The sequence below is a fragment of the Arachis duranensis genome, chromosome 4 (genome assembly GCF_000817695.3).
Source record: "Arachis duranensis cultivar V14167 chromosome 4, aradu.V14167.gnm2.J7QH, whole genome shotgun sequence".
Taxonomy (NCBI): Eukaryota; Viridiplantae; Streptophyta; class Magnoliopsida; order Fabales; family Fabaceae; genus Arachis; species Arachis duranensis.
Genome location: NC_029775.3, coordinates 16,579,663 through 16,592,172, shown reverse-complemented (window position 1 = coordinate 16,592,172; position 12,510 = coordinate 16,579,663). Strand labels below are relative to the sequence as shown.

The following is a 12,510-nucleotide window of genomic DNA, read 5'->3' as shown; positions in this document are numbered from 1 at the left end:
TGGGCTGGGATCGTGCGGCTGGTGTGCTATAGGCACAAATTGGCTCATGCGTACGCGTCCATGACACGTTCGCGTCAATTCCATTCTAGCACATCACGCGTGGGCGTGTGCGACGCGCACGGGTCGCATGCAAATTTTTGCCCCCTCAAATAGAATAGAGAGTTGCGCCAAAATGACACTGGACTCGTGCGTTTAGCACAATTCTGGTCGACGCGTACGCGTGCCTCACACGCATGCGTCATCTCCACTTATCCCGTCTCACGCGTTCACGTCCATGACGTGCACGCGTCGATGGAGTTTTGCCTCAACCACACTCACGCGTGATCCACGCGTTCGCGTGACGCGTGGATTTAAACTTTGATAACCCCATGACGCGAGAACCTTAGCCCCCCTCGCAAGTTCTTTCCCCTCTCCTCTCTCAACGATTCTCCTTCTCTCCCTTCTCAGCCCCACCCCGACCATCACCACCGCACCATACCACCACCGGCGACACCGTCCGCCGCCGACAGCCCCTCACTTCCCCCTCTCTTCCTTCCCCCTCGTCACTGTCCCCTCACCCTTTCGCCACTCTCGCCTGACATACTGACATCCCCTCCGAGCCTGACACAGCATCGGAGCCCTCTGAGGAGGAGGCGGATGAGCAGGAGGAGGATGCACTGGTAGAGGAGACACAGTATCAGACACAGCAGGCAGAGCCCCACACCCCTATACAGGTAGAGTCGCAGGCCCCTATATAGGCAGAGCCACAGGCTCCTACACTGCCAGAGCCCACAAAGCTGGCAGCTACACACCCCTCAGGTGGCGATGATCCCTTACACTCGGCTTGACTGAGCATCGAGGACGATGCTATGATATAAGTGTGGGGAGGTCGCCATCTCTGACGAATTTTTGGTGAACTATTTAGACCTTTTATTCTATTTCTGCTTTCTTTTGTATTTTTGCTTTATCTTATTTTATTCTATCTTATTTCCCTTTCAGTACTTGCACTTTTTCTTTTATTGTACTTTTATTTATTTTTACTCTGTTACATTTTGCACTTTGGGCTGTATATATCTTAGATATTTAGCTTGAATCGCACTCTTAGTTTATTAGTTGTGATATAGAAAAATATGAATTATTAAGTTTAGTTTACCCTTTTAGCATATGAGAATTTGGTTTAATTGAAAATAGAGAGTAAACTAGAAATTTTAAGTTTTTCATAATCACAACAATCCACTTAGCATATATATATAGTAATAAATGTTGGTCAATTGACGACATTTTCAAGGAATGTATTTATTTTTATAAAAGCCATTTAAAGATTCACATTGATTTGAGTTGAAACTCTTTATTCTTACTTGTATGATATACATGACTGATATATGGTTTTTGAGCCAAAGAACACACAACTCGTGAGTTTTCGAGCTTAATTGCATGGTTACATTATTTAACCATAATATTTTATTCTTATGTGTTTTCTTCACTATGATTGCAGACTTTACTTTGTTCCATTCTATATGTCCACTATTCAGTGTATTTACATGCTTGTATATGATTGAGGCTATTATTTGATTTTTGCTCACTTATCCCAAATAGCCTACCCTTTTAATCACCTTTGTTAGCCACCTTGAGCCTTTTAATCCCCATTTATTTTGTATTTTACCACATCACTAGCCTTAAGAAGAAAAACAATTTAATTACCCCAAAATTGAATCTTTGGTTAGCTTAAGATAGAGATTGTGTGTCAATTAAGTGTGAGGAACCGTGGGAACTTGGGTTGATAGGAAAGTGTTAAATTGACAAAATATTTAAAATTTGGGTGCATGCTCATGTGAGACCAAAATAATTAAAATACCATGTGCATTGATGTGCTGTGTTTATTTTCCAAAAAAAAATTCTATAATTAAATAAATAAATAAGGGGACAAAATTACCCCAGTATTAAGTTTAGTAAAAGATCAATGCATATGTGATACAAATTAAAAGAAAAGTTGATGCATGAGTATGTGATACAAAAATGGGAAATTTGGGTAGCTAGGCATAATTTTAGAGTTGTTAGAGTATGTATATGTTAGGTGAGAACTTAGACTAATCAAGGATTCAATTTAAAGCTCACTTGGCCGTACATATACCATCACTCTTGCCTTGACCCCATTACAACTTTGAAAAGACCTCATGATGTTTGTATTTGTACATTGAATATTTGTTGATTAGTTAGATGAAGAACAAAGTCTTAGAAAGAATGACTAGAGAAGAGTAGAGTGATTAACCTCAAACACAGAGTGATCAGAGTGCATATACAAACCCTGTGAGGGTTCAATAGCTCATCTCCATATGTCCATGTTTGATCACTGTTTGTCTTGCAAGTTTGTGAACTCTTTTGATGAACCCAACTCAATTGTGAATATGTTTTAATATGATTTAACCCTTGGTTGTGCATATATGATTCCTTGAAAAATTTGACTCAATTTAACCACATGTAAGCCCTATATATATATATATATTGCATTGCATAGATTCCACCATTCTGCCTTCACTCTTTTTCAGTTTCTCTTGAATTTAGCATGATGACATGCTAATGTTTAAGTGTGGGGAGGTTGATAAACCACTATTTTATGGTTTATCTTATGCTCAATTGAAAGGTTTTTATCAAGTCTTTGCACACTTATTCATACAAATTGCATGGTTTTACAATTCCTTTCTAGTTTTGTTCTATGGTTGAAAACTTGCTTCCTAAGCCTTTAATTTGTGTATTTTAATTCTCCTTTATACCATTCGATGCTGTGATCTGTGTGTTAAGTATTTTCAGGCTTTATAGGGCAGGAATGGCTTAGAGGACAAAAAGGAAACATGCAAAAATAGAAGGAGCACAAGAAAAAAAGGAGACAACCAGCGAGCATCGACGCGCACGCATGGCTCACGCGTGCGTGTGATCTGGAGATTTTCACAGTGACGCGTACGCGTACGTGACGTGTACGCGTGGAATGGAGTTCAGCAAAGACGACGCATGCGCGTGCCTGACGCGTACGCGTGACATGCACGATCTGCAGAAATCACAGAAAACGCTGGGGGCGATTTTGGGCCGAGTTTGGACCCAATTCCAAGCCCGAGAACACAGAATAGAGGCTACAGAATGGGGGAATCATGTTCATTAATTCCAGTATTCACAATTTTAGGTTTTAGACGTAGTTTCTAGAGAGAGAGGCTCTCTCCTTTCTCTAGGTTTTAGGATTTAGGATTTCTCTTAGTTTTAGATTTATTTCTTCTCAATTCCAAGTTCAATGTTCCTTTAATTTAATTTCTCTTCTACTTTTATTTGTTCTAGCTTTCTAGTTTACTTATTTCCTTGTTGATTACTTTATGTTGACAATTTGGTTTATGAACTCCATGTTAGAATTGATTTTCTTTATTTAATGCAATTTGAGGTATTTCAGGTTTATGATTGCTTTCTTCTATTTATGTTATTAATGCTTTCACTTTAATTTAGATTTTTTCCCTTTTGATTTTGGTTGAGTAATTGGAGACACTTGAGTTATCAAACTCCTTTGTTGATTGATGATTGGAATTTGCTGGTTGGTTTGGATCCCTCTAAAGCTAGTCTTTCCTTAGGAGTTGACTAGAACTTGAGGAATCAAATTAATTAGTCCACTTGACTTTTCTTTATTTAGTAAGGGTTAACAAAGTGGGAGCAATAGATAATTCTCATCACAATCGATAAGGATAACTAGGATAGGACGTCCAGTTTTCATACCTTGCCAAGAGTTTTCTTAATCATTAGTTTATTTTCTTGTCATTTACATTCCTTGTTCAACCTTTACAAGAACCCAAAAAGATACAATCTCATAACCAATAATAACTACACCTCCCTGCAATTTCTTGAGAGACGACCCGAGGTTTAAATACTTCGGTTATTAATTTTATTGGGTTTGCTTAAGTGACAACCAAAGTTTTTTGTACGAAAGGATTCTCTGTTGGTTTAGAAACTATACTAGCAACGAGAACTTATTTGTGAATTCTTTACTAGCAGAAATCCGTTCGTCAATATATATTTTAAATTTTAATTTTAAGTTTTTGACTATTTTATATTTTTTATTTACATAGGACCGGGCTAACTGATTCAATTAGTGACTCACCAATTGAACTAATAATCTAATGACCAGTAACTTGATCGATTCGCTTGGATTCTAACAACTATGCTCTATTCTCAACCATCTCACACGTGAAATTTAATTACAAAAACATTAGGGTGTTGCAAAATTGTATATCTTCCACGTTGAAGCAACTATTTTTTTTTTGAAACAAAGGAAGCTCAACACTTTAAAGTGGAGTGATCAAAGAAAAGAAACATAAAAGAGCTACATACAAATTAAATCAACCCGCTAGAATCTCCAGCACTGTCATCAGCCCCCCACAAGATCACATCCACGCCACTCTGTGTAGTTCAACAACGTCCTTGTTTGAATTCCCTCAATACTTGCTCTTTTATTATTGAAGATTCGTGCATTACGTTCCCACCAGATGTTCCAAATCACTGCAAAGAATGCTGTCATCCACATCTTCTGCCTTTGTTGTCTGTTGTGCATGCCAATCCAACTCTCAAACAGTTCTTTAATCATTCCAGGAATTATCCACTCTCTACTAAAAGACGTCAACCAATTACACCACATCTGCCATGTTACCTCACAATGAAGAAATAAATGCTCAGCAGATTCTATTTCCTTGGTGCACAGTACACAAATACTATCATTGTGAGCTCCTAGTTTAGTCAACCTCTCCTTGGTGTTAACTCTACCAACTAGCACAAACCACCCAAAAAGCTCAATTATTGGAGGTACCAAACCTTTCCAAAGTGAACTTGTGAAGCTATAGCTTGTGACAGCGTCTCCGATTGTATGACCTGCATAAAAGAGTTGGTAGAAAAAATACCTTTATTATCAAACTTCCACACCACATTGTCCTCGCGTCCAGATGATAACTTCACTGGCCTTAACCTTTCATGGAGCTGATGGACAAGTTCCAGCTCCCATTGAAAATTCCATATCCACTCCAGTCCATCCCAAAATCCACAATCCTCAATGACATATCCTTGTTGGCTTGAAACAGAGAAGAGTCTTGGAAAGCTCACTTTCAGAGCACCGCCTTGAACCCAGTTATCTTTCCAAAACCGGGTTTTCCTACCATTGCCTACTTTCATCGCCAGGCCACTCACCACTTTACCTCGAATCCGTGGTTCTTTGATATTCAGCTGACATATGTCTTTCCAAGGCCCTCCTTTTACTGGCATAGACTGAGTTACTAGCATTACATCCGGGTTCAACTTGTTGCATGAACAAACAATCTTCTTCCACAGCGGGCAATCCTCCTTTGAAAACTGCCACCACCACTTAAACAGGAGCGCTGTGTTTCTCAGCACTGCATCACCAACTCCCAAGCCCCCAGCCTTTTTTGGAGCTTGAACCAGCTCCCACTTGACCAAAGGTATACTATAGTTGCCGTCCTCCTTGCACCACATAAAGTTCCTTTGTAATGCAATCAGCTTGTCCGCCACCGCCTTCGGCATCTTGTACAGACATAGGTAATATATAGGGAGGTTATTCAGTACCGATTTGATCAGTACAAGCTTACCTGATTTATTCAGAACCTTCGCTTTCCATAAGCTAAGCTTCTGTCCCACCTTATCTATGATTGGTTTCCAAGTCTTCACTAGGCGCGGATTTGCTCCTCGAAAAATCCCCAAGTATCTAACCGGTAAAGCGGCTTGCTGGCATCCCATTAGTCCACACGCATGATCAATCCATCCTTGCTCACAGTTCACCGAGATCAGATTCAATTTATCAAAATTTATGCTCAGTCCAGACATCAACTCAAAACACCGCAACAGTCTTTTATAGTTCACAACTGTTTCAGTCTCCGGTGGGCAGAACAAAATGGTGTCATCCATAAATTGTAAGTGCGACAATTCAATATGATCTCCCCCTACCAGCAGCGGAGCAATGCACCCATTCCTGATAGCTTCCCCTAACATCCTATGCAAAACTTCGACAACTAGCACGAACAGAAGTGGAGAAAAGGGGTCCCCTTGTCTTAGTCCTCTCTCCATCTTGAATGGCTTGGATGGTGACCCGTTTACCAGGACTGCCATAGTAGCCGTAGTAACATACTCCTTCACCTAATTCCTCCACCTTTGGCCAAAGCCCATTTTATGGAGCACAATATCAACAAAATTCCATCTTACTCTATCATAAGCTTTATGAAATTCCAGTTTGATAATAGCCGCTTTCTTTTTCCGCGTCTTCAGCCAATGAACCGTCTCGCAGGCTATGAGTGCATCATCATGAATTTTCCTACCCTTTACAAATACAGTCTGAGTCTCTTCGACCAACCTCGGCATAACAGATCGCATCCTTCTCACCAACACCTTCAAAAATACTTTATACACGTACCCCACCATACTAATCAGCCTGAAATCCTTCACCCCCTTTGCACCTTCAAACTTTGGGGCTAGTGTCACCCACGTTACATTCACATCCGTCGGTAACTTAGCACTTTGAAAGAACCCCAGCACCGCTGCAATGAATTCTGGCCCAATATCCTTCCAGCATTTCTTTATGAAGTTCATGTTGTACCCATCACTTCCTGGGGCCTTGGAAGATTCGCAGTCCCACACTGTCTCCTTGATTTCCTCCTCCGACGGCATCACTTCCAGTGCTTCAGCCTCATCTCTATGGATATGCTTTACCAAACCATCCCTGACTCCAATCCTCGAGACATATTCCTGTCGATATAAATCCTTGTAGAACCCTCTAATTGCACATTTTATTCTCACCTGATTCCACACAAGTCTTCCATGTATCATCAGGGCATCGATCCTGTTATTCCGTCTTCTGGCCGAGGCAATGTTATGAAAGTATCTGGTATTCTTATCCATGTTGGCAGCATGCTTGGACCGAGACATCTGTTTCCAGTGGATTTCCTTCCTAATGTACCATTTTTCACAAAAGCTCACCAGCACCTTCCTTCTAGCCTCCGTTGTACCATCATAGATCCCATCACTAACTAAATTGTCCAGCCTTGTGATCTCCTTCTCAAACCGCATAAGTCTCTTATCCATGTCCCTGAAGTTATCGTTGTGCCATTGCCGCAATGGTACTGTTAATGCCCTCAGTTTACACGTGAACTGTGCTTCTCCCAAGCTTCTCTGTTCATTCTTCACCATTCTCAGAAATCCCTCATGTGTAAACCAGGAATCCAGGCTTCTAAATGGTCTAGGGCCCCCTCCTAATCTTGTACCTTCCAATATCAACGAGCAGTGATTGGACAATCCCCTCGGGCCACCTTTTAGCCGAATATCTGGAAACTTCTCAGTCCATTCAATATTGACCAGAACTCTATCAATCCGACTACAAGATCGTCCCCGAAACCATGTATACTTCTTATCAGTAAGAGGCAAATCCATCAACTGCATGTCATGCACCCAACTCTTAAACTCTTCCGCTGATGCCGGCAAGCTAGTCCCCCTTTTTCGATCCCACATAACTCAGTTCGTCCCATACCCCCCTCTTCGCCTCCCTCCCATGCGCCACGTACACCAAACAAAAAGCATAAAGGAAGTTTCCTTGTTAACACTCCTTCAACGCACAGCCACCGTTCACCTTTATAGCTATTATGTACTTTAAACACTCCATCATTCCAAACCAATAACAGACCCCTAGCTGTCCCTACAGACTCCACAAACTCCCAACCAGCAGTACTACTTCCCCACAACCTTGCAATATCATATTTAGTAAGTACTTTTCTTTTTGTTTCAAGCAGTCCTAACATGTTCAAGTTATATTTTTTCTTCAAAGATTTCACCATGCTCAATTTTCCGTCCCCCCTCAACCTCCTTATATTCCAACAGCTCACAATTATTTAAACAAATTTTTACTCACCTTATTTTTATTCTTTGGCCGACTCCTTCTCGCCTTTTCTTTTTGCTTCGCCAGCCTTCCCTTCGCCGCTATTTCCTCATTTTGTGCTTGCAAAATCCCCATAATATCTTCTTCATCGTACAAAACAGCACCTGATTCTACTGCCAGTGACCAAGTTGCTTGATTTTCCTGTATCTGCTCTTCCTGCGTCTCCTTGTACTCATCACCCTCTGAATTCCGCCCTGTTTCTGTTTCAGATCCTGTTGCTTCCCCCAATGGATCCCCACCATCAGCCACAGCCTGCATGTCGCCCTCTGCCTTGTCGTTTGCTACCGAGGTCCTCCCCTTCCCAGTTTGACGTCTCAGGCTCGCTGGGGACCTATCACAGTGGAGCCTTTCCGCAATTCCCACCTTCCTAGACCACCTGCTCCTACCATCGTACTCTCTCTCAGGCTTTCATCCCCCCACGACACCCTCCTGATGCGTGAGCATCTTTCCTATCTTTTCCTAGTGAATTTGCATTTAAATTTATTGAGTTTGATCAAGAATTAATTATCTTTTAGCCACTATGGATGCTACTTTGAGTCTTGTGCAATTCTATTTATTTTAGGTAGCATTCAGCTGGATTTGATGGAGTTTCTGCAGAAGAAGAGATGAAGGCGAATGATGCTGTCAACCCTGACCTCTCTGCACACAAACCTGAATAACTCGAGCTACAAATATCCAATAGACGTGATTCTAGTGTCATTAGAAAGCTAACTTCTAGAGCTTTCCAACGATATATAACAGTCTATACTTCTTCTCCGAACTCACTGCCAAGGCTGCGCCTAACTTGAGATTTCTCAAGTTAGGCGCAAGACACAACAATACGCGAGATTGGTCCTGCCCACTTTAAGTTAGGCGCACTAAAGCCCAAGTTAGGCGCAGCTTCACTCAACTAAACTCCAATTCATGCTACCAAGCCCAAGTTAGGCGTGGATCCTAGTGAAGCCAAGTGGTCCCCATCCATCAATTGAAGATTTGCTGATTGCTATAATTAATTCTAATTTAAATTCAAATTTTAAAAATAGGAAAAGATATTATGTTTTAGTTTTAGAAGATAGATTTTAAATTTATTAGGATTAGATATAAATAGAGGGGTCCCAGCTCAACATTATACCACCCCCGGAGACTTCTAATTCTATACAAATTTACATTCCATATTCCAGAGTTTTCTTCTCTGAACCATGAGTAACTAAACCTCCATTGTTAAAGTTAGGAGCTCTGTCTATTTGTATGGATTGATTTTATTACTTTTTCTATTTTAATTTATGTATGGATTTACAATTTAAGAATTGTTTTCGCTCTTTTCTTATGAATTTGGGTGGAACGGAAGTATGACCCTCTTTCTAATTGAGTTCTTGTATAGCTTGAAAAATCTCTTTACTTGAACAACAGCTTGAAAACATATTCTCCAAAATTTTAATTATCTGGATTTAACGGGATACGTGACATATAATCCTTTTATTTTTGGGTAATTAGAATTTTTGTGGCATATAAACTGGAATTTGATCATGCAGCTTCTAATTGGAATCAACTGACTAAGGAATTGGCAGTTGATGAATTTTAGAGGAGACTAGAAAGGTTTAAGGAATTAGGGTCTAGTCACATATAGTTTGCCATAAATTAAATTAAAATAGTTAGTAAGAAAAGTTAATCCGGAAAAATAGATAACTCTGAAACCTTAACTGTCTTCTCCATATTTTATTACCAACATATTTACTTTACTATTTTAATTTCTGCATGATTGAATATTCAAATACTCTTTTCTGTTTGTCTAACTAAGCCAATCAATCAATCATTGTTGCTTGATCTATCAATCCTCGTGGGATCGACCCTCACTCACCTGAGGTATTACTTGGTACGACCCGGTGCACTTGCCGGTTAGATTGTGGTTAGAAAATTCGCACCAAGTTTTTGGCGCCGTTGCTGGGGATTGATTGTGATTGACAACTATCAGTTGTTTGATTGCTTAGATTAGGCGTTTTAGTTTTAATTTTATTTAAATTTTGCCTTATTAATTTTCAAATTTATTACTAGAAATTTTTCCTAATTTTTGAAATTAAGTTTGGTGTTTCCTAATTAGTTTTATTTTAATTTTTCTCATTTTAATTTTTAGAATTCTGTTCTTTCTTCTTTGCTTTCTTGTTTACTACATGGTGCGTTTAATTCTTTTTGGTGTTTTGTGCTAAGAAAAATAATGGAGAGAGATCATATGGGTTACTACTCACACCCGAGTAGTGATTCATATTATTGTGGATGGGGGAACTACCCAAATTTTGGTTGGCAAAGTCAAAACCAAAGAAACTTTAGTGCTCCATATTCCAACTATCAAGAATCATCATCTCCATATTCATACCAAGAACCACCACCTCTCTATCCATATCAAGAACCATCATCTTTCTACCCATATCAAGAGCCACTATCTCCCTATCCATACCAAGAACCATCCTCTTTTTACTCTTATCAAGAACCATCATCTCCTTCTTATCCATATCAAGAGCCACCATCTCCTTATTTATTTCAAATACCATCAGATCTTGAGCTTCTCATGAAAGAATGCATACATGATATAAAGACAAGTGTCAAAAATGTAGAAAAACATGTGCAGTCGATTATCAAGTCACAGGAAGAAGAGCAAGCAAATTCCTTCCCAAGAGATATAATGCAAGATCTTATGGAAGAAAGTGAGGAAATCAAACAAAGGAGTTTATACTCTAGTGAATTAGAGAACTGTCCACCCTCACATATGGAAGAAGAGGAAGATGCAAAAATAAAGGAGGTTGATGCACCAACAAAGAAGGAAGATGCACAAACAATGGAGGTTGCAAGGGATGAAAACAATTATGGGAATCTACACTCCAATGAAGCAGAGAGTGGCATGGAGGGTGATTTTATTGAACCACCAATTCAAGAAGTTCTTGATGAAAGGTACACTCTAACCATCACACAACACCCACATGTTGAAATCAAAGAAGTGAAGATAACCAAGGGAAGCACTGAAAAAGGGATTGTGACCAAGAAACAGAAGAAAATATCCATGAAAAAGAAAAGGTCGGAAAAAAACAATCCAACATCTACCCCAACAAGCAAGGTGAATCAAACTAATCACAATAAAAGAAAGCTTGTTAGGAGGAATTTATATTAGGGGGCACTAATTTTCACCTCTCCCCCCTTGGAGACATTTCTTTTAACCAACTGGAAGAAGTGGAAGAAACTTCAATAATCAAGTATCAAGCTAATGACCTTAAAGAAGCGCTTGTCGGGAAGCAACCCGATAATTTCGTATCCTTAGTTATTTTTCGTAGTAATAATTTTCTTACTTATTTAAATTTTATTGAATTGTTACTATTTTACTGATCATGCAGCTATTTAAAACAGAAATCGAACACTTCAAAATTTTTTGCCTATTTCCAAATTCAACGTGGGAGAATTAAAAAAAAATGCAAACTAGTCCCCACAACACCCTTTTACATCCCCTTATTCCCATGATACCCCCACCTACCCCTTCATTCATTCCCCATTCAAACCAACACCTCTCCCCCACCCTCCCCTATTAATTAACTCGGTCCCACACCCCGTCCCACACCCCTGCCTCATATCAAATCCCATCCCAATTTTTGTTTCTATTTCTTTCCTTTCCCCATATATTCTTTAAACCTTATATATATGATTTCCAACCCCATCAACATATATTAATTATTTTTACTTCTCTTGCTTTTTTATCTTTTTATTCTTCTTTCATCACACTATTTATTTTTATTTTCAGTTCTTCTTTGCTTGAGGACAAGCAAACCTTTAAGTTTGGTGTTGACGCTTCGCTTAAGGGTTTTCTGTTTAATTTTATGGCATTAAGGGAGGTGAATCATCTTCACAAAGGAGCACAACCTGAAGAATAAAACGACCGCTCAGATAACTAAGGTGGTTGAGTTCCTTTCATTTCTTTTATTCCTTCCCGCTTTTATTATGATATGTTCCGGTTTCCTGCTACTTTGTTTTGTTTATTTGCATGATCCTTGGTGGACGAAATTGTGATTCATTCTCTTTGTATTTGCATGAGATTTATTTAATGGCTCTTTGCTATGTGTGGACACAACTCCGTTCAACTTAACCAGCAAGTGTACTGGGTCATCAAAGTAATACCTTACGTGAGTAAGGGTCGATCCCACAGAGATTGTTGGTATGAAGCAAGCTATGGTCACCTTGTAAATCTCAGTTAGGCAGATTAAATTGGTTTATGATGAGTTCAAAAATTAATAATAAACAGAAAATAAAATAGGATAGAAATACTTATGTAAATTAATGGTGGGAATTTCAGATAGGCGTGTGGAGATGCTAGAATCCTCTCGAATCTCTACTTTCTTATTACATTCATCCAATCCTTCTTACTCCTTTCCATGCCAAGCTGTATGTAGGGCATCACCATCATCAATGGCTACTTTTAATCCTGTCGAGAAAATGGTCCTATGCGTTGTCACTGCACGGCTAATCGTCTGGAGGCATCACCCTTGTTGATAGCTACATCCCATCCTCTCAGTGAAAACGTTCCTATGCTCTGTCACAGCACGGCTAATCATCTGTCG

At 39.6% G+C, this 12,510-nt stretch overlaps 1 protein-coding gene across 1 annotated transcript; it reads right to left on the bottom strand.

Annotated features, from left to right (window-relative positions):
- Positions 1-6,147: 6,147 nt before the first annotated feature.
- On the bottom strand, positions 6,148-8,194 carry LOC107483543 (uncharacterized). Its single transcript, XM_016104166.1, has 2 exons — positions 7,910-8,194; positions 6,148-7,437 (listed from the first exon to the last, which is right to left on the bottom strand). The coding sequence occupies exons 1-2, from the start codon at positions 8,192-8,194 to the stop codon at positions 6,148-6,150; spliced, it is 1,575 nt and encodes a 524-aa protein (XP_015959652.1).
- Between the last annotated feature and the right edge of the window lie 4,316 nt (positions 8,195-12,510).

Coding starts and splice junctions, on each gene's coding strand:
- LOC107483543 (XM_016104166.1), bottom strand. CDS start 8,194: ATGCAGGCTGTGGCTGATGGTGGGGATCCATTGGGGGAAGCAACAGGA. Junction 7,438..7,909: donor GGCCAAAGAATAAAAATAAG/GTGAGTAAAAAT, acceptor CATGACATGCAG/TTGATGGATTTGCCTCTTAC.